General features: G+C 41.8%; 1 protein-coding gene across 2 annotated transcripts in view; it reads left to right on the top strand.

Moving 5' to 3' along the window:
* The window catches only part of LOC144503698 (endoplasmic reticulum junction formation protein lunapark-B-like), a 98,948-nt gene that overhangs the window by 7,527 nt on the left and 66,292 nt on the right, over window positions 1-25,129 (top strand). For both annotated transcript variants that reach the window (XM_078228445.1, XM_078228446.1), the window contains exons 3-4: window positions 5,721-5,762; window positions 21,283-21,470. In XM_078228445.1, coding sequence (XP_078084571.1) covers window positions 5,721-5,762; window positions 21,283-21,470 — 230 coding nt within the window. The remainder of the gene's footprint in view (window positions 1-5,720; window positions 5,763-21,282; window positions 21,471-25,129) is intronic.

Genomic DNA, 25,129 nt, shown 5'->3' with positions numbered 1-25,129 from the left:
GTGGCATGAAACCTTTTTCATGTAGTGAGTGATTTGATCTGGAATATACTGCCTGAGTGTGTGGTGGAGACTGATTCAATTGTGACATTTTAGTAAAGAAATTGGATTATTATCAAAAAAGGAAGAATGTACATGATTACTGGGAGAAGGTCCTGGAGTGGCACTCAGCGAATTGTGCATTCCAAGAGCCAGTGCAGACACAGGCTGAATGGCCTCCTGTGGTGTAACAATTCTGTGATTCTGTGAAGGCATGGCGTGAGGTTTTTGTTGTTGGTGAGGCAGGGGCACGGGCGTAGAAAGGCAATGTATTGGGAATAGGCGCTGTAACAATGAGGAGTTTTATCTGAATTCTAATATTTTAAATTTTATGTTTAGGGAAAATCTTGGTTACTGTCAAGTCCATCCCAAGATCAATCCCACCCTCTAAGGTCTATCTACATAGCTGAAGTCCTTCGTCCTGGTACCACTCTGATAAATCCCTTTTTGCGCCTTCTCCAAATGCCTTGACATCTATCCTAAAGTGTGATGGCCAGCAATCGGCATAATAATCCAGTTGAGGCCTAACAAGTGACATGGCATAAATCACTTGTTAGGTTTCAGCTGAATTATTGTGTTCAATTCTGGGCGCCAGAATAAATCACTTTCTTCCAATAAGAATGAAAAACTGGAGGGCAACTTAGCTGCTACAGAGTGATTTTGGGATTACCCATCTCCATTTTGGTTAAAAATGGTTATGGTTAGACATGAAGGAGGGGAGAAACCAATTTAGTTTGATTTGCCCCAGAGAACAAAAAGATTTTTCAGCTCATGCTTTTTTGGCTCTTGTGTTCTATAATTTAAATATAATTTTCAAAGTAATTCAGGCAGATTTTGTGCTAGTCACAGCTTGGAACTCAATTTTTAGAAGAATAAGGTTTAAGGCTACTGTTACATTGTCACATTTATCTCAACCTGTTAGCTTTGTTTCAATTCCACCCTAAAATATTTGTTTTCCTTAATTTGCGTCCTTGGCAGTTTATTTATTTCCCCCTCCCCAAAAGCATGGACTTGTCGTTGGGTGCAATTCCGCAGGCAATGGTGGCTATCCAATCTTTAACCCAAGTAACTGCTGCTTATATTTGAGCCTTGATTGGTTTTAGCAGGCAGCCTGATTGCTGAACTTGACCTCATCTCTCATGATGGCTATGGACATGTACTCCAGCAGGAATTGTTTTTTCCTTTTTTTTCTCTCTACTCCATAACTTGGGGCAATAAGGCCAGATGTGGCATCCTTATTGCTGCCCTGGCTGGCATTGGTTAGCCCAACACATCAAAATCAAGTTGACACTTCCCTAGTTCCTTTGACTTAGTCCTTTATGATCAACTTGGTGAGCTTTCAGGGAGCCCTATATGCATTCACAGTGCTTTCTATTCGCATGGAAATTAGGGTAATTTACCTTGTGACTTAATGATAAAACTTTATTTAAATTAATTGGGAAATTCTAGAGATACAAGTACAGTTAATGTCCTAACAACAAATCTAATGCATTTTGGTGCCTTATTATCTAATTATATTTAAATTCAGTTTGCATAATTTGTGAATCAGCCGAGGTCCTAGTTTTGTTTTCATTGGAATGGGAGTCCAGCAAATCAGTCACTTGATGCACGCAATCTCAGTAACCCAAAAATGTCAAATAGAGTTTGACGGATACATAAAAGTAATTGATACTCAACATAAATTAGATATGACATTAATGACCAGACAAGCACTTATGGATTCTGCAATCAAATTAAATTTTTCATTAACGGAAGAAGTAGTAACATTTTTTAATGCATTGAGTAAAGAAGCTCTAAATGAGAACACAGTCTCCTCTTGAAAAGCAGTACACCACCTCTTTGATCTCTTAAAGCCAACTAATCACTTATTGAATTACTTAGTTTTCTCTTTTACACTCTCTTTAAATCTGGAACATAGCCTAATCTCATGTGACTCTTCATCATAGTTTCTCAATTTAAAAACTGAAAAAATAAAAAACACATTATAGATGATTTCTCTACAAGTCAGTATTTTATAACGCGTTTCATTTAGAGATTGTGTTGTTCATTATTATGTAAATTATAGAAACTTCTTGGCTTTCTGGTTCACTGTCTGCAATTCCTGTGAAACCAGTGTTGGCGGAATCCTATGATGTCTGCAGTTGCTGCTTTTTTGGGCTCCCTTTTAGTTTACATATGGCTTTATTCTCCTGGTTCCCCTTGTTTCTGACAACTCTTCAGAGGTATTTAAATATTCTATTGTTCAGTGGAATAGCTTTTGTCTGGTTCGGTATTGTATTCTGATGTCAGTCTTTATTTTTTAAAAAAAGAAATCTACGTCTCTTGAATTTAGCAGTGAACTTTTTAAACTGAGGACTGAAGGTGCAGGACCAATGCGCACAGTGCAGGCAAGTAACAGAATTCAGTAAGGGAAAAGATCATAGAATCTGACAGTACAGAAGAAGGCCATTCGGCCCATCAAGTCTGAACCGACCACAATCCCACCCAGGCCCTATCCCCATAACCCCATGCCTAGCTAGTCCCCCTGACACCAAGGGGCAATTTAGCCTGGCCAATCCACTGAACCCACACATCTTTCGAACTGTGCCACCATGCCGCCCCATCTTAGATCGTGACGCCCACATCCTGTGAACAAATAACGAACAAGCCACAATTGAGTATGTGAGGTGAGCAGGGATGCAGTTTCTAACCTGCTTGTCCCTTTGGGCACAGGGAGATGCAGAGTGACATTCAGAGCCTGAATGTAATCAAAAGATCAACCAGGAAGTTGCTATATATGTTTCTAACTTCCTCTAGAGTTGGAGGGACATTGGCAAGGCTGTGAGTTAGAGGTGAGTTAAAAAGGTTAAGCAGCGTTTCACTTGCACCTTTTTCAATTTGGTCTATTGCATTCGCTGCTCCCAATGTGGTCTCTCTATATCAGAGACATCAAGTGTAGACTGGGTGATCGCTTTGCGCACAGACCGAAGGTGCTCAGCAATCAGGACCCTGACCTTCCGGTTGCTTGCCATTTTAACCCACGATCCTGTTCCTATGCCCATATGTCTGTCCTTGGCCTGTTGCAATGTTCCAGTGAAGCTCAGCGCAAACTGAACGAACAGCATCTCATCTTCCAGCTGGGCACTTTACAGCCTTCCGGTCTCAACATCGAATTCAACAATTTCAGATGATTAGCCCTACCCCGCCTCAACCCCTTTGTTTTCATTTTATTTAATTTTTTACTTTTCTCCACCTTTTTATTTCTTTATTGTCTTTCTTCATTTTTCTTCTTTCCCCCCCCCCACTCTTTCCCCTTACTTTGTCCCCCTTTCCCTTACCTTTACTCCCCCTTTGCTTCCCCTGTCCCATCCACTTTCCCCACCATCCCCCCACATCTTCATCTGTCACAACTTGCCTTCTGATTTCAGCTTCTTTGCTGTTTGGCCATTCACACCCTTTATTCTCTCTATGGACTGCCATTAGCAGCCTATTCCCCTGGTTTTTGTGGCTATGATTCATCTTTCATTCCTTCACCCTGCAGTATAAATATCTCCCACTTTCTATGCCTTTTAGCTTTGACAAAGAGAAATCTAGACTCAACGTCAGCTCTTTTCTCTCCCTACAGGTGCTGCTGAGATTTTCCAGCATTTTCTCTATTGGCAAGGCTGTATTTCTTTCTCAGCTCTCTTTTCCCTGCAAATGTGGTTAGAAACTGCCTGTATGATGTGCTTACGTGTGTCGATGTTGTTTCCCTAAAGGTGTTAAGGTTATTGACCCAATAATGCAGAAGAATGATTCTGATGCTGAACTTGGCTTTACAAAACCTGCTGATTCTAAGAATAAGGAATTAAGTGAGGGAGAAGTTCACAATTTTGAACTCCCAGGGAAAAAAAGTGAATGGAGTTAGAATAGGCAACTGTCCAGTGACGTCTTTTCAATACTGTGAAGATGTAGAGAGGAAGAAGTTGTTGCCGGATGCTTCTTTCAGCTGCAGAAAACCCTATGAGTCGGTTTTGAAAATAAAAAATTATGTTGCAGACAAAAATTTGGGTACAGAAAAGAATTGTCTGATTGAGAACAGCAGGTAGCGTGCAATGCTGCATTCAAAAGGGGTAAACACAGTAAGAAGTTTAACAACACCAGGTTAAAGTCCAACAGGTTTATTTGGTAGCAAACTTTTACCAAATAAACCTGTTGGACTTTAACCTGGTGTTGTTAAACTTCTTACTGTGTTTACCCCAGTCCAACGCTGGCATCTCCACATCATGACTTCAAAAGGGGTACCAGTGATTGAGGTGCCCCAGGGTTCAATTGCTAATTTACATCAAAATCATGGATATAACAGCAATCATTTAGATTTCTCTGGTGCTTTTAATATAGAAAAATACCAAAGCATTTTGGGAAGCATAATCAGGCAAGAAATGACAGTGACTCACTATTTTAGCTGCCCCCAACACCTGGCTTTTGCTTAGTGGGGATAGTTTAAATTGGGGCCATAATTTTTCAGGGCCTCCTTCCTCCATTCTTTTCTTTGGAGGTACAGTGTCAGGCACTAGCACTTTGTCCTTTTACTTAAATAACTTCTTCAATGCTTAATTTTGGTTTAATTTTCTCATCCCACTTTTGACCACCTCAGATTTATCTGCCCCCCCCCCCGTGCGCCACTAATATCCTTCCCTTTTTGTAAACACTTGCAAAGTACCTGTTAAATATCAGTGCAAATTTCCATTTATCCTTTAGCAACTCACTAAGTTCTCTCAGGGGCCCCATCTCCTGTTTGACAGTTCTCTTTCCAGATATATTTGCAGAATGCAATACTGTTTGTAATTTTTTGAGATGGTCTAATACTTCCTCCTTGTTCCTTGCCCTACTCTTTACCTTATTCCTTATTTTGTTGTCGTTTGACCAAGTATATGCAGTGAGTTGTTTCCTCGAATCATGCAATCCAATAAAGGGAGCCATAATGGAGTTATGCTACAGATTGGCCATGCTCTATATTTGGATGGTATAACAGGCTTGAGGGGTTGAATGGCTGCCTCCTGTTTCTATGTTCCTTTTCCTTTTTTACGTGACCACACTCCTCTTTTTTGCTGTTCCTTGCACAGACCTCTCTCGTGGGAAGGGGGGAGCGAAGGCACCCTGCTTTGTGAAGACATTTATAATTTTATGAATCCTTTGTTTTACTAGAGCATTGATTTGGCACTTTTGTGGAAGCATGGCGATTGTTGAGTGCTGTACAGTATAAAAGGTGATATCAACTGCAGTGTTTTTCACCTTTCTGTACTTGAATCAAAAGTAAATCTGCAGTTTTTGCAGGGGGGGGAATATAGGATATAGATCGAGATTTACTGTCAGTTAGCAGTCCTTGCTATTTCTAGATGTGCTAACATTTTGATGAGGATGTGGTGAGGTCATGTGGTAATATTTTCATTTTATAAAGCAGCATGCCATCAGATTGGTGTCATCATTTGACATATTTCATGTTTGCTTACGCTACTGACACTCAAATAACTTAAAATGGGCTTGCATTGGAAATGTATCTCACCTTCAAATATTCCTCATCTGTTGAGAAGCCACACCTTTTTTAAAAAAAGGCCAGTAAATTCAGTTCATACTGATGCTAAGTGCAATTTATTTGGACACTTGAAGTTATATCAATATATATTTAATTGGATTTTTTAACACCTATTTTTCTTTTAATGCAGGCAAAACCTTCCACGATAGACGTATTAGAGAAAATTGACAAGGTACCATTTTTCTTCAATCTTACATTATATAAATAGTATGCAAGTTATTTTTATTTGGTTTTACATGTTATTCTATTTGCAGCTCTGTAGTGTTCCATCCCCAGGATTGTCTAAAGATTTCATCACAATACACCAATGAAGTTTTAGTAAAGCATCAAGAAATTGTGGCAATGTGTAAACTTTTAAGCATGCAAACTGGGAGAAAGCCATTTTAGCATAACTGACATAAAAAAAATCACATTGCACTTGCAATAATGAGTATTTGAACCTCCAAAACAGGTTAATCACCCAGTGGCCTACTGAAATACCAAAGAATCATAGCATGCCGACAGTGCAGAAGGAGGTCATTTGGCCCATCTAGCCGGCACTGACAACCATCCCACCCAAACCCTATCCGGTAACCCCACATATTTACCCTGCTAGTCCCCTTGACACCAAGGGGCAATTTAGCATGGTCAATCCACCTAACCTGCACATCTTTGCAGGAAACTGGAGCACCCGGAGGAAACCCACGCAGACACGGAGAGAACGTGCAAACTCCACACAGGCAGTGACCCAAGCCAGGAATCGAACCTGGGCCCCAGGCACTGTGAGGCAGCAGTGCTAACTACTGTACCACCCCCCTTAAGCCTAATTTCCCCACTCTCTCCAAAGGCCTGAAGTGGTTGTAATTTGTTGGTGAAACTAGTATCCAAACTGGTCTCTTATGGATGTGACACATAGTTTCAAATGTGTAGGTATAATATTGCAATAGGATGGATGTGTGCAAGATGTAATTTGTTTATTATTGTTCTACTGGGCCTCCCATAACGCTAGTTATAGCAGGTCTGAGGATGCATTACTGTACAAAAACGGATGTTAAACCATATAACATACAAGGTGTTACTCTGCTGCTAAAGGATGGTTGTGTGCATCTAGATGTGGCCCTTTCAATTAAAAATGCTGCACTGTGCTGAACTCAAGCTGACTTTCACCTTGCTACAGGAAAAACTTCCCAGTTTCTTTTTTTTTAAAGAAAGCACGACTCTTGAAGTTAGTAGAAACACTGGGAATAACCAGCTTGCCTTTTGAAGTATCATAGAAATTTGCATGCATCATCGCTGCAATGTGACAGCAGTGTTTCAAAATTAATAGATAATCACCTTGTGGGTCTCTTTGTGAATTGCGCATGGTGATCATCCACTAGTTCCCTTTATGTATCTACTTAAATTTGGATATTAGCATTGTTGGTAAGAGTAATACACCAATTGTGAGATAGATAAATTGACATTGGTGAAGTCATAGATTTTCGCGAATCTGGGCTGAGGATTTAGAATTTTTGCCGCAAATCCCAGGCATTTGCAGCATTGGAGTAGGAATCCTGTGCTTTGGTAGCCTTGGGGAGGAGTTCTGGAGTTTGTAAATGGCTCATGAGTAGCCTTGGAGTTTGCGACACCTGAGAAAAATGTCTGATCTTCACCATAACTGCGATTCACAACTTGCGGTTTGGCTCCTTAGGAATATTAGAATTGGGTATGTTCTGGAGCCAAAATTGGCTAGCTGAATTCCTAGGTCTGTCAACTCTCCCACAGAATATCTCTAGCTCTCTCGATCCCACATAGTGGTATTGTCGCTAGACTAGTAATTCAAAGACCCAGGGTAATGCTCTGAGGACCCGGATTCAAATCCCACCATGGCAGATGGTGAAATCTGCAAAGGTCTGACAACCACAAACCCATCGTTGATTGTCATAAAACCCCAGCTGGTTCACTAATGTCCTTTTAGGGAAGGAAATCTGACATCCTCATCTGATCTGGCATACATGAGTCCAGATTCACAGCAATGTAGTTGACTCGTAAATGTTCTCACAGCCATTCAGTTCAAAGGAAATTGGAGATGGGCTATAATGCTGGCTTTGCCAGTGATGCTGGCATTTTATGAACAAGCAAAAAAAAAACCTATTTCTGAGGTACCCTCTCAATCTGCTATTGTTAAACTTATAACCTCTCTCCAGTCTCATTTCCCCTCTCTCTCTCCAGTCTCCCATTCTTTGTTCCACACTACTCGCTAGTGCAGGCTTCCAGTAGATTGGTGGACAGTAAGTGGTACATAACTGTGTCATGGTAATAGCAGATGCAACTGAAACTGGGCCTCTAACAGTCGGTTGCAAAGGAAGATCAATAGTGAGTAAAGGGGAGGCACTGGCATAGCGGTAATGTAACTGAGCTAGTAATCCCGAGACCCAGGATAATGCTCTGGGGACCAGGGTTTGATTCCAGATGATGCAATTGACATTCAATAAAAATCTGGAATGTAAAGTCTAATGACCATGAAACCATTGTCAACTGTTGTAAAAACCCATCTGGTTCACTATAGCACCATAGAACTCCTGCAGTGCAGAAAGAGGCCATTCAGCCATTGAGTCTGCACCGACCCTCCAAAACAGGATCCCACCCAACCTGCCCTTCGCCCTATCCCCATAACCCCATGCATTTGTAATGGCCAATCCACCTAACCTACACATCTTTGGACTGAGAGAGGACACTGGAGTACCCGGAGGAAACCCACGGAGACACAGGGAGAATGTGAAAACTCCACACACCAGCAATGTTGACCCTTAAAATGCCCTCAGTGTCTGGAAAACCACTCGGTTCAAGAGCAAATAGGGATGGTCAATAAATGCTGGCCCTGCCAACAACTCCCACATCCCATGAATAAATTCTTTAAAAAGAGACATTTGGAGAAGCAATTAGTTTCATGCTTGCTGTCTAACACTGCTCCTTGTCCATATTTCCCCTTGCCATCTCTTGTCCCACTCCTATACCATGTTCATTTAAAACTGTTTACACAACCCTGTTTAGAAAAAAACCAAAATTTATTCTTCGAAAAGCAGATTGTACTTGCAGTGAATGTCAACTGTTGGGTCTTTTAAAGAGTAAAGAGATGCTTCTTGGCTTAATGCTGGGGGAAGAAGCAGAGGTGTAAAGAGATTTTTGCCAGGCACCAAGACTTTATCATTTGGAAGGGGCTGTGTAATAGCTGTGGCAGGAATAGGGATAGAGTGGTATAGCAGTTGAAATATTGGACTTGCACCCTAAACAATGGCCATCAGGTCGTAACCCCCCATGCTGAGTTATTAAATTAAAATTTAATAAATCAGAAACCTTGCGAGATTGTAGTCATGAAAGGTGCTATTGTTTTAAAAATCCACCTTGTCCTCCAGGTCCACTAAAGTAATCTAGCAAATCATTCAATTGTAATACAGTCTCAATAAAGTTCAAAATTAAGGGAAAAAAAATCAGATCAGCCGATTGCAATGAACTAGTTATTGGATCAGGACAAGAATTCGACAAGTTCAGCCCAGTGGGCCCTGCAAAAGTTTTCTTCCTAGTATCAACAACTAAGTTGGGACAATTGTCCAAATAAATTCGTTGAGCAACAACCTAATATAGATTGGGTTCTGAGTTTGATTTTCAGCTAATAACTCAGATTTCTTTGTTACTATCCTGAGATAATGTTCTGTCCCATCATTGGAACAGACTGACCAGAAATGTCTCCATGGTAGCGTTGATAGGGGTGACTCTTGCACATTCCTTGTGAAGACAAAGTTCTGGCTCCCCGTACAGATCATCCTCTGTTGTGTACTGTGGGACTACTATAACTCAGTGATGCAGATTAAGGGCATACTTAATCTGCTGCGTTTATTAACATCAGTAGAATTGCATACCAGTACAATCTATAACATCCTTTGGCACATGCCTTGCTCCTTAATAACCGTCAGACTGGAAGGTTAACTCTGGTTCAGTGGGATGTGTAGAAGGGCACATCTTGAAATGAGCTACTGTATATGAACCAACCTGTATGCTGAAAATCAATGGGCTATAGACAGAGTTAAACATGCCCCAGTCAATAAATCAGAGCAAAAAACTTGGTATCTGCTGCCTGCAGTCCAGAATGGTGAGAGAAAGTGACTCCATGAGCATTTCCTTTCTCAGCATGATAGTGTTCAATTTGTGAGTGGAAAAGATAAAAGCTGAGATATGTGCAAATGTCTTTAAGAGATTGCAGAGTAGTTTTGCAAACTCTGTCCTTTCAGTTAGTGTCTCTTACCATCGTTGGTGTCCATGCCCAACAAATTCAGTTAATTCCATGTGGCATTAAACAGTTGCTCGATCCAGCGGGCACAGGGAAAGCTTTGCACTCTTGTAGCTTTTGAAGCTGAGAACCAATGCCTGAGACTTGGCTGTTCCATTACAGTTATGACATAGGCAACCACCAGACAATGTGGACGTGTTTTCAGATGCAAGGAGGAACTTTTCTAAAAAATTACTGTGTCATTTTGGGTGAGAAAACCAGTGTGATTTGCACCGGCATGCCCGATGCGATTGCCAGGCTTCAAAGAGATTGGCACCATTTTTAAAGGGCACCCCCTCCCCCCAAATAAAGATCCCCAATGCTTTGCCCCCTGGCACCCTAGTAGAAGATGGAGAGGGCACTGTCCAGCCATGTCCCTGACTACCTGTAGACTTTAATGGCTTCTGAGCCGCTGGTATATGTTTGTGGAGACCAGTAGTGATTCGTGCCAGGTTCCCGCTGTGTCAGAGGGTCTAAGAATCATATTTAATCATATTTAAATATGCTACTCTGGGTCTTGCCCTCGTGGGCTAGAATCGGATTATATTGGGGCACGGTGGTCTTGGAGAATCCCATAAAGGGTTCTCCCTGGTATTAAACATGCTAAACCCCTCCTCCACAATTCTCCGACCCTGCGCAGCCCCAGCCTCAGCGCGGAGAATCACTCCATATCCTCTTCTCAATAAAACAAATGAGATGCATCAACCCTGATCAGTTGCTGCCTTATTAAACACCTTCCAATCATAAGTAAGGTGTTGAAAGACTGCATCAAAAGTGCCAGCAAGCGACACCTATTCACTACTCAGTTCAGGTTCCACCAAATCCACTCTGCCCTGGACCTCATCACAGCATAGATCCAAACCAAATATCCATGTTAGTGAGAACAACTGAACTCTACATCAAGCAGCATTTTGCTGAATGTGGATACAAGGAGTCTAATTAGAGGCATGAGAAAAATTCTCTCGGGGTTGGAGTCACTTTTGATGCCCAGGAAGATTTTTGAGGTTGTCCAAAGGTAATTGTTGCAGGACTAGGGCATTGATGAAAGAGATCCTTAGGGAATCTTCTTTGGCCCAACCTTCCCTCCATTGTGAGGCCAGGATTGGGGCATATTTCTGATGATTACATGGGGTTCCACTCCATTTACAAACCATCTGGAGATGAAGCAGCTCATTGCCAGGCTTGGGCTGACAAGTCCCAGGTATCTTGCAAGCCATGGAAGCATCAACAAGAAACAGAACCACACCTCTGATCTACAACAGTACCAGTTTTAACAACACCAGGTTAAAGTCCAACAGGTTTATTTGGTAGCAAATGCCATTAGCTTCAGTTAATGGCATTTGCTACCAAATAAACCTGTTGGACTTTAACCTGGTGTTGTTAAAACTCTTACTGTGTTTACCCCAGTCCAACACCGGCATCTCCACATCATGACTACAACAGTACCACCATTGCTGTCTCCCACTGTCAAAATTGCGTGTAGACCATTGACTCGAATCATTACCAGACCAGCTACATGAACACTGACTACAATGATAGGGTCAAGATCTGGGTACTTTGTGTCATGTGTCTTACCACTTGACTCATCAAAGCCATGCACAAAGCTGAAGACTCTTTACTTTTCCTTTTCCCACAGGAACAACTTCATGTACTTAATATATATCCCTGCTGTATAAGGCCACATCACTTCCTTTTCTGTTGGTGTATTTTTGGAACATTCAGTACCCTTGAATTTCAATTCATTTCAATCCTCCAGGTTTAACCATGCTTTGGTGACTCCCACCACTGTAACCTTGAGTTCTGGAATCTTACTTTTAGTGCTTTCAACAGTTCTGTAGATGCTTCCTTCCATACTCCCTAATGCCTGCCAATCCTTCTTTGTTTTTGCTCTTGTATGTCATTCGAAGTATTCTTGTCCGTACCTACCTGTTGACTACCCTGTGGCTTGTCTCATCTGAGATTGTTTCCTGTGCACCCCATCTACTCTTCCCCAGCGTATCGAGTTTAAATATTTCTCAATTGCTACCTCAATATTCTTTGCAGTTTGTTCCTATTCAGTTTCAATACAGTCTATCTCCCCCATACCAGCCATTTGTTTTATTAAAATATTTCTAGTTATCATAGAATCATACAGTGTAGAAGAAGGCCATTCGGCCCGTCGAGTCTGCACCGACCACAATCTCACCCAGGCCCTATCCCCATGCATTTACCATAGCTAGTTCCCCTGACACTAAGGGCAACTTAGCATGGCCAATCCACCTAACCCGCACATCTTTGGACTGTGGGAGGAAACCGGAGCACTCGGAGGAAACCCACACAGACATGGGAGAACGTGCAAACTCCACACAGACAGTGACCCAAGCCGGGAATTGAACCTAGGTTCCTGGCGCTATGAGGCAGCAGTGCTAACCACTGTGTCAACGTGTCACCCTTTATGATAAATTAGTTATGAGCCAAACTGCCAGCTGGCTACTGATACACATCTGTGTTTCTTTTTAACTTCACTTTCTTTTCCACCTATTTGGAGTGTAGCAAAGAAAGTACTTGCATCTCCAGTTTTTGAGTTTGGAGACAGTCCTTGCATGTGTAACTGTTAAGGTTGCAAATTTATTTCTCCCAATATTGTTGTCATAATTAGGCTTTTCACCAATCTTCCACAAAAGAACAGAGAGAAAAAATTACATGCTAGGTTTTCAAGCAAATTGTTTTCACAGAAGTTTTCTTTTAAATGTTAATGAGCTAAGCTTTCATATTTTAGCCGCTTGTACTTATTGATTTAGCCTGTCTCAGCAGTCAGTAGGCACTTCAAATCCAATGCGCTGGGAAGTTTTAAATCACAAATGCTCACCTGGGGTGGTTTGGGAGGCCTGCCCTTGAACCGAGGGAACTAGAGAGGCGGGCACCCTTAGTTCTTCAAACATAAAGCTACAATAGTACACTTTGGCTAAGCTCAGAAGTTTAACTTGCAAGGGGGTATTTTGGAGTCACTTGGCTTAATTCAGGCATATGGAGTTAAATTTGGGTTGCAGAAATTTCTGATATTTATTACAACAGCAGAGAATGAAATTTACCAGACATAAAAATGGTTGCTTTTTAATTGTCATGGGTCATAAAATTGAGGTCGAGCATGTCCAGATCCTGGGAAATGTTGGGAGAAAAGCCTAAGTAAACACTAAGCGCTGCAAGCCAAACGAAACTCCAGATCCGGGCTCGACAGAAACTAGAAAAGTCTGCAGGCAAAGAAAACATTCTGGACTTGAAAACTAGTGCGTTTTGGTTGGTTTAGTGATTACTGGATGTTGATTGAAATACTGGATGTTGATTGGAAGTTTTTACTACTGGTCTTGCGAAATGAATTGATTTTTGATTAATGCCCATCAATTAATTGATATTTGAGCTGCTTAGCAAATTAATATAGCATTAAAGTTGAATATTTGAGACATTTGTAATTTTGCTTTGCCCTGTGATTATCTAAGCTGTGGTAATTGAGATTTTTCAAAAAAGAAATTTATGATGTGACAACTACAGTACATTGAAAGCATTACAGAAATTCAATATCAGAAGGTGTTTCGCAGGAGCATAATTAGACATAAATTGACATTGAACCAAAGAAGCTATTAGGCTGGGTGATAAAATGTTAGGTTTTAAAAAGGATCTTAAAGGAGGAATGGGTGGAAATTCTAGAGCTTCAAGCATAGATGATTGAAGAAGCCTCTCAATACCAGGTTAAAGTCCATCAAGTTTATTTGGAATCACGAACTTTTGGAGCACTGCTCCTTCATTAGGTGAGTGATTCACTCATCTAATGGAGCAGCAGTGCTCCAAAAGCTTGTGATTCCAAATAAACCTGTTGGACTTTAACCTGGTGTTGTGAGACTTCTTACTGTGCCCACCCCAGTCCAATGCCGGCATCTCCACATCAAAGATGATTGAAGGCACAACCATTGACGGTGGAGTGCAGTAAGTTGGGGATGTTGGGGGAGGTGCAGGCAGTGGTAGAGGATGGCAGCGGATACAGATTTGGAGAAATGTAAAGTTTTTGGTAGTTGTAGGGCAGGAAGAGGTGAGGGATTAATTTTACAGTTGTGAAGTTGGAGGTAATGTAAGCTTGCAAGCACAGGAGTAATGGGACATGGTGAACGTTAGGGTGTGGGCAGCAGCATTTTAGATAAGTTCAGGTTTATAGGACTCTGAGGTTGGGAACAATGGGATTCAGCTAGAGTGGGCAGGGGAGGAATTGGTGGCAAGGGAATGAAGCTTTTGCTGGGGTTGAAGATGGTGAATTTGGCTTTTTCAGTTTTTAATTGAGTGCACCATCATCCTAACCTTGATGTAAACCTGGGGTGATGATGTCTTCACCCTAAATGATGCCTCCCCACCTGACTGCTTGTCCTGCCTCGGCCATTGTGGTGGGAAATGTGCCTCTTATCAAAGTCACACCTTGATCTGCCCGCTTACGTATGTGACACTTCCTCTTCCTTTTTGAGCATCTCACTTTGTCGCACCCTTCTGACTTCTTATTTGAAATCCTTGTTCTCTATTGCCCATTCAAACACCATGCCCAGTTTTCTCATAGTTATCTTCAGCTGTTTTACTCCCTTATCCTCTGTACCAAGTAACTTCTCATCTATAATTTCAATTTCCTTCTCAATTTATTGTGTTCACTCTCTTCTGAGTTAACTGCCCTCTAATCCTTCCTTTTTCTCTCACTCCATGTACACTCTCCAACGGGTATTAACGGCTACCTTGACCATGCCATCTCAGGCATTGGTACTCCCATTGTATCAATTGCAGATAAGGTCATCTTTGATTTCAGCGTATTGCTGTCCACCAATATCCTTCTTTCTCCCAACCCCAAGTCCCACTGTGTCTACCCCAGGGAAAAGATTCCATCCCAGTTGCACTTTCAAAATCCCATTTGTCTGGGCTTTGGACCTTGTTTACTACAACATTTCTGTAGCTACCAATCTGTTCAACCACATCCTCACAGCCACCTTTTGATGTCATAGTCCACATTAAAACTATTATTCTCTTTCATCTGGTCATTCCCCAGGTACAGTACTCAGTTAAGTCCAAGAGATGCAGACTTAGATAGTTATGGCAATCAGCTGGCTTAGTTGTTCACAACCAGATTTGGATGGACCATGTAATGCATTATTGGGTCTTTTTGTTTGTCTTCTGAGATCATCGTGGAATGTAGATATAACTCCTGGTTTCTTTACTGCAACCTGATTTAAATTCCTCTTCCCGTCTCTTCTACCCTCACTTTAAATAAATGCGAGAGGTTCATGGACCTCTTTGTGACTCGAACTGAGACCATCCAATCAGCTGTCTCTGCCACTTCCCTTCCTTCCTCTAGCCTGCTTGGTCACATCTGTAAAGGTGCCCTGAACTTTTATGTTTCTTGGCTTTTCCTACTATCTCCCCATATGTCCCTTCTGAACTCATTTGTTAGTCAGGCTGACCTTCTGCTCTTTTCACCTTATTTCCATTAACCTGCTTACCATCAAATTTCTCTTTCTGACTGAAAGTTAGCTGCTGATGTTCGCACTTTCCTCTTGCACTAACCCATTATCCTTCAAATTTGTCTTTGTCACTTTTTGCCTCTAGAATCCCAACTCTTGACTCACTGTCAATACCAACCTTCCTTTCTTCTCCAAAATCCTTGAATAAGTTGCTTATGTGACTATGATAAAGATAAGCTATTCCTCCTCATTCTTCTCTCAGGGTCCCGGGTTCAATTCTGGCCTCAAGTGACTGTGTGGAGTTTGCACGTTCACCCCGTGTCTGCGTGGATTTCTTCTGGGTGCTCCAGTTTCCTCCCACACTCCAAAGATGTGCGGGTTAGGTTGATTGGCCATACTAAATTGACTCTTGGTGTCAGGGGGATTAGCAGGGTGAATGCGTGGGGTTGCGGGGATAGGGTCTGGGTGGGATTGTTGTCGGTGCAAGCTTGATGAGCCAAACGGCCTCCTCCTCTAGTGCAGGCACGATGGGCTGAATGGCCTTCTGAACTGTAGGGATTCTGTGAACACTATTTCACCTTTGTCTAGTTGGGTGGGACTTCACTTGCCTGACTCCATCCTTACTTGTCTAATTGTTGCCAGTGAATGATCTGCAATGTTTCTTTTCTTTTTCCCACTTTGCTATCTCTGGTGTCTCCAAAGATCTATCCGTGGCTTTCTCTTATTTCTCATCTACATGTCTCTCAAATGCATCATCTGAAAACACACCAGTTCCCACATGTACACTGATGATATCCAGCTCTACATAACCACCTTCTCTCTTGACCCTTGAACTGTTTTTGAATTGTCAGACAGTTTGACTGATCTTTAGTACTGGATGAGCAGAAATTTGCTCCAATTAAATGTTGGAAATATTTACATTTATAAAAATATTTTGAAATAATCCATTGTCTTCTGTCCCATCCACAAACTCTGCTCCCCAGCACACCGACTCTATTCAACTCTCTGGCAACTGAACTGGAAAGTTTGCAACCTTGCTTCCTTACTTGATCTTGAGATGGGCTTTCAACCTAAAATCCATGCCATCACAAAGTGTGCCTGCTTCCATCTCCATAAGATTGCCTGATGCTGCCCCTGCCTCAGGTAATTTGCTGCTGAAACCTCATCCATGCTGTTGGGTAACCTTCAACGTGGTCTTGGCCAGCCTATCCCATTCTACACTCTGTAAACTTTAGGTTATCCAAAATACTGCTGCCTGCATGTTAACTCACACCCAGTCCCATTCACCCGTTACCCCTGTGCCCATTGATCTACACTAGCTCCCGATTAAATGGTGCCTCAATTTTAATACTCTTAGCCTTACTTTCAAATCCCTCCATGGTCTCACCCCTCCCTATCTCTGTCATCTCCTCCAGTTCTACAACTGAGATATGTGTTTCTTTAGTTCTAGCCTATTGAGATCCCCATTTTTATTGCTCCACCATTAGTACTCATGCCTTTAGCTGCCTGGACCTTTAGCTCTGGAATTCCCCTCCTAAACCTCGCACCTCTCTATCTCTCTTTTCTTCCTAAAACCTAATTTAACCAACGTTTTGGTCTTCTGCCATTGTAACTCCATAGGTTTTTTTTTGTTTATGATGCTCCCATGACATGCCATTGGACATTTTTATTACATTAAAGGCACTACTATATATAAATTCATGTTGTTGCAATCGTGTCTAACCCAGCTCTGAAAAGTGGGCAAGTGATCCGATGGCAATAGTGAGGATTTGGAGGGATCAGCGTACTTGTGGGACGTGTTGTCATGTCTTCAGATGTTGCTGGAGGCAGAGTATGGATGTGTAGGAGTGGACCAATAATAGATTTTTTGAGGACTCCAGACTTAATAGTGTGTGACCAAAAAGATAAGCCATGGAAGGAGATCCTTTGGTTAAGGTGGGTAGGGAAAAAATGGAAGCAGGTAAAGACAGTATCACTCAGCTAGACAACAGAAAACATTGGCGGAGAATAGTGTCGATAATTGTGTCAGAGGGTACAGGGAGGCCAAGAAGGTTGAAGAAGATGAGTGCTCTATGGTCAGAAAGGTTATTCAAGCACTTTGAAGAAAGTGATATTTGAGAAGGCCAGGTCGTTTGTGCAGATAATAAGTACAACAATGTTTTGTTTCTGAGGGGAGAGATGAAGGTGGCAGTTTTGATAGGGAAGGAAACGATACCTGAGGAGACTTGAAAGAAATTTAGATGGTTAGCAGTTCAGTGGGAATAGGGTCAAGGGAGCAGAGATTTGCTGACAACGTGAGCTTGGAAAGGGCATGAGGAGGGATGGAAAAGAAATTAAAGAAAGATGTGAGTTCAGAGGGTGGGCAAGAGAGGACTCTGTTGGAAGCTTATTAAAGAGTATGTGGCAAAGGCAGCTGAATGGATGGTCTCCAGCATAGTGGCAAAAAAATGAGCTGCTTACACTTTTTGAAGGTGTGGGAGTAGCAGGGGGAGAGGGGTTTGAGGAGACTGTTGGTATTACAGAAAAGAACCTGTGTATTTGCATTCCAGGATAATCCTTGAGTAGTTGGCAGCTTCAGAAGGAGAAAGTAAGGCATGGTAGTGTTGGATGGGTGAATGACTGAGGAAATTAAATGCTGTATACATTGAAATCTGCAGCCCTCAGGCTTTATTTAGAAATATAGAGGATAGGAGTAGGCCATTTGGCCCTTCAAGCCTGTTCCGCCATTCATTATAATCATGACTGATCAACTCAGTAACCTGTTCCCGCTTTCCCCCATATCCTTTGATCCATTTAGCCCCAAGTGCTATATCTAACTCCTTGAAAACATTCAATGTTTTGGCCTCAACTGCTTTCTGTAGTCGAGAATTCCACGGGCTCACCACTCTCTAGGTGAAGAAATTTCTCTCAATCCTTAATAGTTTGCTCCATATCCCCAAACTGTGACCGCTGGTTCTGGACCCCCCCCCCCCCCCCCCCCCCCCCCTGCATCTACCCTGTCTAGTCCTGTTAAACTTTTATAGGTTTCTTTTATATCCACCCCCCCCCCCATTCTTCTAAACTCCAGTGAATATAATCCTAACCGTCTCGATCTCTCCTCATACGTCAGCTCGCTCTCCCAACCAGCTTTGTGTCACTTGAAAATTTGGAGACACATTTAGTTCCCTATTCTAAATAATTAATATGCATTGTGAATAGCTCTGGTCCTAGCATTGATCCTTGCAATACCCCACGAGTCACTGCCTGCTATTTGGAAAAAAAGACCTGTTTAGTCCTACTCTGTTTCCTGTCTATCCATCTCAATGCACTACTCCCAATCCCATGTGCTTTAATTTTACACGCTAATCTCTTATCAGGGACCTTGTCAAAAGCCTTCTGAAAGTTCAAATAAACCACGTCCAATGGCTCCCCCTCATCAACTCTGCTAGTTACACACTCAAAGAATTCCAGTAGATTTGTCAAGCGTCATTTCCCTTTTGTAAATCCATGCTGATTCTGTCCAATTCAGCCACTGTTTTCTAAGTGCTCTGCTATAAAATCTTTTATAATGGACTCCAGCATTTTCCCCACTACTGATGTCAAGCTGACTGGTCTATAATTCCCTGTTTTCTCTCTACCTTCCTTTTAAATAGTGGGGTTATATTTGCTACCCTCCAATCTTTAGGAACTAAGAATCCAGAGTCCATAGAATCTTGGAAGATGACCACCAATGCATCCACTCTTTCTAGGTCATTTCCCTAAGTACTCTGGGATGTAGATTGTCAGGCCCCGGGGATTTATTGGCCTTCAATCCCATCAATTTCCCCAACACCATTTCCCTACTAATACTGATTTCCTTCAGTTCCTCCCCCTCACTAAACTCTGTTCCCCATTTCTGGAACATTATTTGTCTCTGCTTTTGTGAAGACAGAACCAAAGTTTGTATTTAGTTGGTCAGCAATTTCTTTGTTCCCCAGTATAAAGTCCCTGTTTTTGACTGCAAGGGACCTACATTTGTCTTCATCTATCTTTTTCTCTTCTCAAACCTATAGAAGCTTTTACAGTCAGTTTTTCTGTTCCCCACAAGCTTACTCTCGTACTCAATTTTCCCTTCTTAATCCTTTTGTCCTCCTTTGCTAAATTCAAAACTGCTCCCAATCAAGTCTGCTGGTTTTTTTTCTGGCCGATTTGTAAGCCTCCTCTTTGGATCAAATAGTTCCCTTGTACGCCATAGTTTGGCCACCTTTCCTGTTTCATTTTTGCGCTAAACAGGAATGAACAATTGTTGCAGTTCACCATGCATTCTTTGAATGTTTGCCACTGCTTATCCATTGACATCCCTTGAAATAACATTCCCTAATCTATCATAGCCTCCTCGCACCTCATAACATCGTAGTTTCCTTTATTTGGATTCAGGACCCTAGTCTCAGAATCCGCTCCTTCACTCGCCACTTTGATGAAGTTCTATCATATTATGTTTGCTCATCCCCAAGGAGGCCTCGCACAACTAGATTGCCAATTATTCCTTTCTCATTACACAATGCCCAGTCTAGGATGGCCTGTTCTTTAGTTCCTCCAGCATGTTGGTTCAGAAAATCATCCCGTACACACTCCAGCAATTCCTCCTCTATGGCATCATTACTAATTTGATTTGCCCAATCTATATGCAGATTAAAATCACCCATAATTACAAATATTCCTTTATTGCATGTGTCTCTTAACTTAATGTTTAATGCCACCCCCAATGTCACCACTATAGTTTGGGGGGTCCATATGCAATCCCCGCAAATGTTTATTTCCCCATGGTATTTCTCAGCTCTACCCATACATATTTCATGTCATCAGAGCTAATATCCTTCCTCACGATTGCAACCAGCAATGCAGCTCCACCTCCTTTTCCTGTTTGTCTATCCTTTCTAAATTCGGAATATTACTTACCACAATTTGTAGACAGTTCAGTATAGCTTGCCCTCGACACCTTTCCCAAAGAGAAGTAATGTAAGTCCTAATCTTGATATAATAACTCAGTTTTTTAAAAATATATTCATCGGAAAACAAACAAAAAAAATCCACTTGCATTTTCACCTCTCTGCTGCCACCTTGACTTGGCAGTCAATAATATAACAAAATATTATAACAACAGAGGACCTTTTGGTTGAATTAATTCTGAACCTTATTGGATTACGTTTTCCCAGCATCTTTGCAATGGATTGAAAGAAATCTGTTTTTAATAATGGGAAGGAAAAGAATAAAGTTGTTTGAGAACAAGAAGAAAAGCATAAGAATTACAGAACGAAAGGTGGAAAGTGGAAGAGATTTAAGCAGCATTTCAGAATGGAGATGGATCCAGAAGGATGAGTTAAATAGTGGATTTGCAACCCTTCTAGTAGTTGAAGTCCATTTGTAATGCCTCCTCCTTCATGTGGTATGCTTTAAGTGTTTTTTCTTCTGGAGGTCTATATGGAACCTCCAATTCATGAGTTTGGAAGGTCTTGTAACCGATAGAAAATAGTTTTTTCAGCAACTTCCCTTTAGAGCTGAATAACTTAGTTTAGAAGCATCTCTATTTGCGATTATGTTTTCCTTCATAACAGGATGCATTAAATATTTTATTATGTTATTCCCATTTCCTTTGTAATTTAGTAGGTTCTAATCAGATCAAATCTGTAAATTTATTTTTGAGAAGCAAGACCACCGGCAGCTGTTGTGACATTTATTTTAAGTTCGCATTGCAAAATGGTAACACTTCACTGGGTTATTTTCCAAATAAAATGTTTAAAAAACTTGAGTATAGTATGGAAGTGGTGCTGCTGTTTGAGACTTGTGGAACATTTCAAAACCAACATTCCTGTCTCCCTCACGTAAATTAATAGTCTGATCCAGTTGTCTAAATCTCACCCTTAGGTACTTCAAATTACGGAGAATAAAATAGACTGAATTCAATTGATTGCTTTTATTTTTAGGAAATAAATGCATTGGAAGAATTCAAGGAAAAAAATCAGAGACTGCAAAAGATCTGGGTCGGAAGACTGGTTCTCTATTCATCCACTCTTTATATCATAACCTTTATAATTGTGTACTTGTGGTGCTTTCCGGAAGAATGGACTGCACGACTAACCTTGGCACTTCCAGGGTTTTTATTTCCTTTACTGTAAGTAATCTTGTTATTATCCTTTTGGATCACTTTGAAAAAGACATCTTTATAGTCCAGTTTTGTTTTTATTGGTGTGACTTATCAGATTTATGGTTACCGAAGAAGTATATATCATGCTAATACTGTAGCCCACATAAGTGAATACTTAATAATCAAAGAGCTCATTTTGTGAATTAAATGACAGTCAAGATCTTCTTTTCTAGATTGTGTGAACTGAATAGCCTATTTAAATAAATTAAAATATTACCATCTGAATCATCAACAATTATCTGTGGCACCTTTGAAATGCTAGTGTTGCCGAGAAGAGACATTGATTTAAATTGATTGCATAGGAATGTTTAAGACCATTCCACTTGGGTAGATCCGACCTTTAAAAATGTTACTGTACTCTAGCTCTTCCTTCTGGTATCATTTACTGAAAACGCTCCATCCCCCTATTGAATTTGATATTTTCATTTCCACTGTTACTTGGTTACCTATTCTACACATTTGCCAACATCTATGTGATATAGCTAAATCTGATTTAGCTGTCTTCTGAACTTGAGGCTATGCTTGTATCAAACCAGTTTGGATTCTGCCAAGACCACTCACAACAGCTTTTGTTCAAATATGAGCAAAAGAACTGAATTCCTGAATTGAAGTGAGAGTGACTGCCTTTGACATCAAGACCGCATTTAATGGAGTATACCACCAAAAAACCTTAACAAAACTGAAATTGATAAATTCCCCAGTAACTTGAATTACAAATAGTTGGACACCCATCATTACGGCCTGGGATATACAAACAAAGAACAGTACAGCACAGGAAACAGGCCCTTTGGCCCTCCAAGCCTGTGCCGCTCATTGGTCCAACTAAACCATTCGTTTGTATCCCTCCATTCCCAGACTGCTCATGTGACTATCCAGGTAAGTCTTAAACGATGCCAGCGTGTCTGCCTCCACCACTCCACTTGGCAGCGCATTCCAGGCCCCCACCACTCTGTGTAAAAAAAAAAAGCCCTTCTGATATCTGAGTTATACCTCGACCCTCTCACCTTGAGCCCGTGACCCCTCATGATCGTCACCTCCGACCTGGGAAAAAGCTTCCCACTGTTCACCCTATCTATACCCTTCATAATTTTGTACACCTCTATTAGGTCTTCCCTCATTCTCCGTCTTTCCAGGGAGAACAAGCCCAGTTTACCCAATCTCTCCTCCTAGCTCCTCCTGCTGTATTCCATACCAGGCAACATCCTGGTAAACCTTCTCTGCACGCTCTCTAAAGCTCCACGTCCTTCTAGTAGTGCGGCGACCAGAACTGGATGCAGTACTCCAAATGTGGCCTAACCAACGTTCTATACAGCTGCAACATCGGACTCCAGCTTTTATACTCTATACCCTGTCCTATAAAGGCAAGCATACCATATGCCTTCTTCACCACCTTCTCCACCTGTGCTGCCACCTTCAAGGATTTGTGGACTTGCACACCTAGGTCCCTCTGTGTTTCTATGCTCTTGATGGCTCTGCCATTTATTGTAGAACTCCCCCCTATATTAGTTCTTCCAAAATGCATCACTTCGCATTTATCTGGATTAAATTCAATTTTCCAGCCTATCTATATCCTGCTGTATTGTCCGACAATGTTCATTGCTATCCGCAAGTCCAACCATCTTTGTGTCATCTGCAAACTTGCTGATAACACCAGTTACACCTTCTTCCCAATCATTTATATATATCACAAATAGCAGAGGTCCCAGTACAGAGCCTTGCGGAACACCACTGGTCACAGACCTCCAGCTGGAAAAAGACCCTTCGACTGCTACCCTCTGTCTCCTGTGGCCAAGCCAGTTTTCTACCCATCTAGCCACCTCTCCTTGTATCCCATGAGTCTTAACCTTCTTAACCAACCTGCCATGAGGGATTTTGTCAAACGCCTTACTGAAATCCATATAGACGACTTCCACGGCCCTTCCTTCATCAACCGTTTTTGTCACTTCCTCAAAAAACTCTACCAAATTTGTAAGGCACGACCTCCCTCTTACAAAACCATGCTGTCTGTCACTAATGAGATTGTTCCGTTCTAAATGCGCATACATCCTGTCTCTAAGAATCCTCTCCAACAACTTCCCTACCACGGACGTCAAGCTCACTGGCCTATAAATACCCGGGTTATCCCTGCTACCCTTCTTAAATAACGGCACCACATTCGCTATCCTCCAATCCTCAGGGACCTCACCTGTGTCCAATGAAGAGACAAAGATTTCCATCAGAGGCCCAGCAATTACATCTCTTGTCTCCCTGAGCAGTCTAGGATAGATGCCATCAGGCCCTGGGGCTTTGTCAGTTTTAATGTTACCTAAAACATTTCCTCCCTTGTAATGGAGATTCTCTCTAACGGGTCAACACCTCCCTCTGAGACACTCCCAGTCAACAAGTCCCTCTCCTTTGTGAATACCGATGCAAAGTATTCATTTAGGATCTCCCCTATTCCCTTGGGTTCTAAGCATAATTCCCCTCCTTTGTCCCTGAGAGGTCCGATGTTTTTCCTGACAACTCTTCTGTTCCTAACATGTGAATAACATGCCTTAGGCTTCTCCTTAATCCTGTCTGCCAAGAACATTTCATGACCTCTTTTTGCCGTTCTAACTCCCCGTTTGAGTTCTTTCCTACTTTCTCTGTATTCCTCCAGAGCTGCATCTGTTTTCAGTTGCCTGGACCTAACGTACGCCTCTTTTCTTTTTGATCAGATCCTCAATTTCCCTGGTTATCCACGGGCTCTCAAATCCTACTTTTCTTATCCTTCCTTTTTACAGGCACATGCCTGTCCTGCAGCCTTATCAACTGTTCCTTTAAAAGACTCCCACGTGCCAGACGTGGACTTACCCCCGAACAGCCTCTCCCAATCAACGGCCACCAATTCCTGCCTAATCTGGCTATAGTTAGCCTTCCCCCAATTTAGCACCCTACCCTTGGGACAACACTCGTCCTTGTCCATTACTATCCTAAAGTTAACAGAGTTGTGGTCACTATTTGCCACATGTTCTCCTACCAAAACTTTGATGACCTGACCGGGCTCATTTCCCAGAACTAGATCCAGTATAGTCCCCTCTCTAGTTGGGCTATCTACATACTGTTCCAAAGAACCTTCCAGTAAGCATTTTACAAATTTCACTGATATTTTACAAATATCACTGAAGGAATTCCTTATGGTGATGTCCTAGCCCCAACTATCTTCACTTGTTTCACCAGTGAGCTTCTCTCCAACGCAAGATCAGAAATAGTGCTGTTTTCTGATGATAACCCCATGAGTAACATCATTTGCTGTTCCTCAGATATCAAAGCTGCTGGTTGAGCTGATCAGTGAGAAATAACATTTGTGCCACACGAGTGCCAAGCAATAACCATGTCCGTCGAGAGAGAGTTTGATCAGCTGCCTTTGATATTCCGTGACATTACTATCACCAAGTCTCTCACTTTCGGCATCCTGGGGATGATTGTTAATCGTAAACCTAAGCAGATTTGAGGCAAGTGACTCATTTCCTGACTATCCAAAGCTTTTTCCTCATCTACCTATCAGGAGTATACCCTTCACTTGCATGGATGGGTGCAGCTATAGCAGTTTCAGAGGTTTGGCGCCATTGAGGACAAAGCAGCTTGCTTGATTGACAACCAATCCA

Source organism: Mustelus asterias, chromosome 14, assembly GCF_964213995.1.
Source record: "Mustelus asterias chromosome 14, sMusAst1.hap1.1, whole genome shotgun sequence".
Classification (NCBI taxonomy): domain Eukaryota; kingdom Metazoa; phylum Chordata; class Chondrichthyes; order Carcharhiniformes; family Triakidae; genus Mustelus; species Mustelus asterias.
The sequence above is the reverse complement of the archived record's forward strand: the minus strand, read 5'-3'. Positions and strand labels throughout refer to the sequence as shown.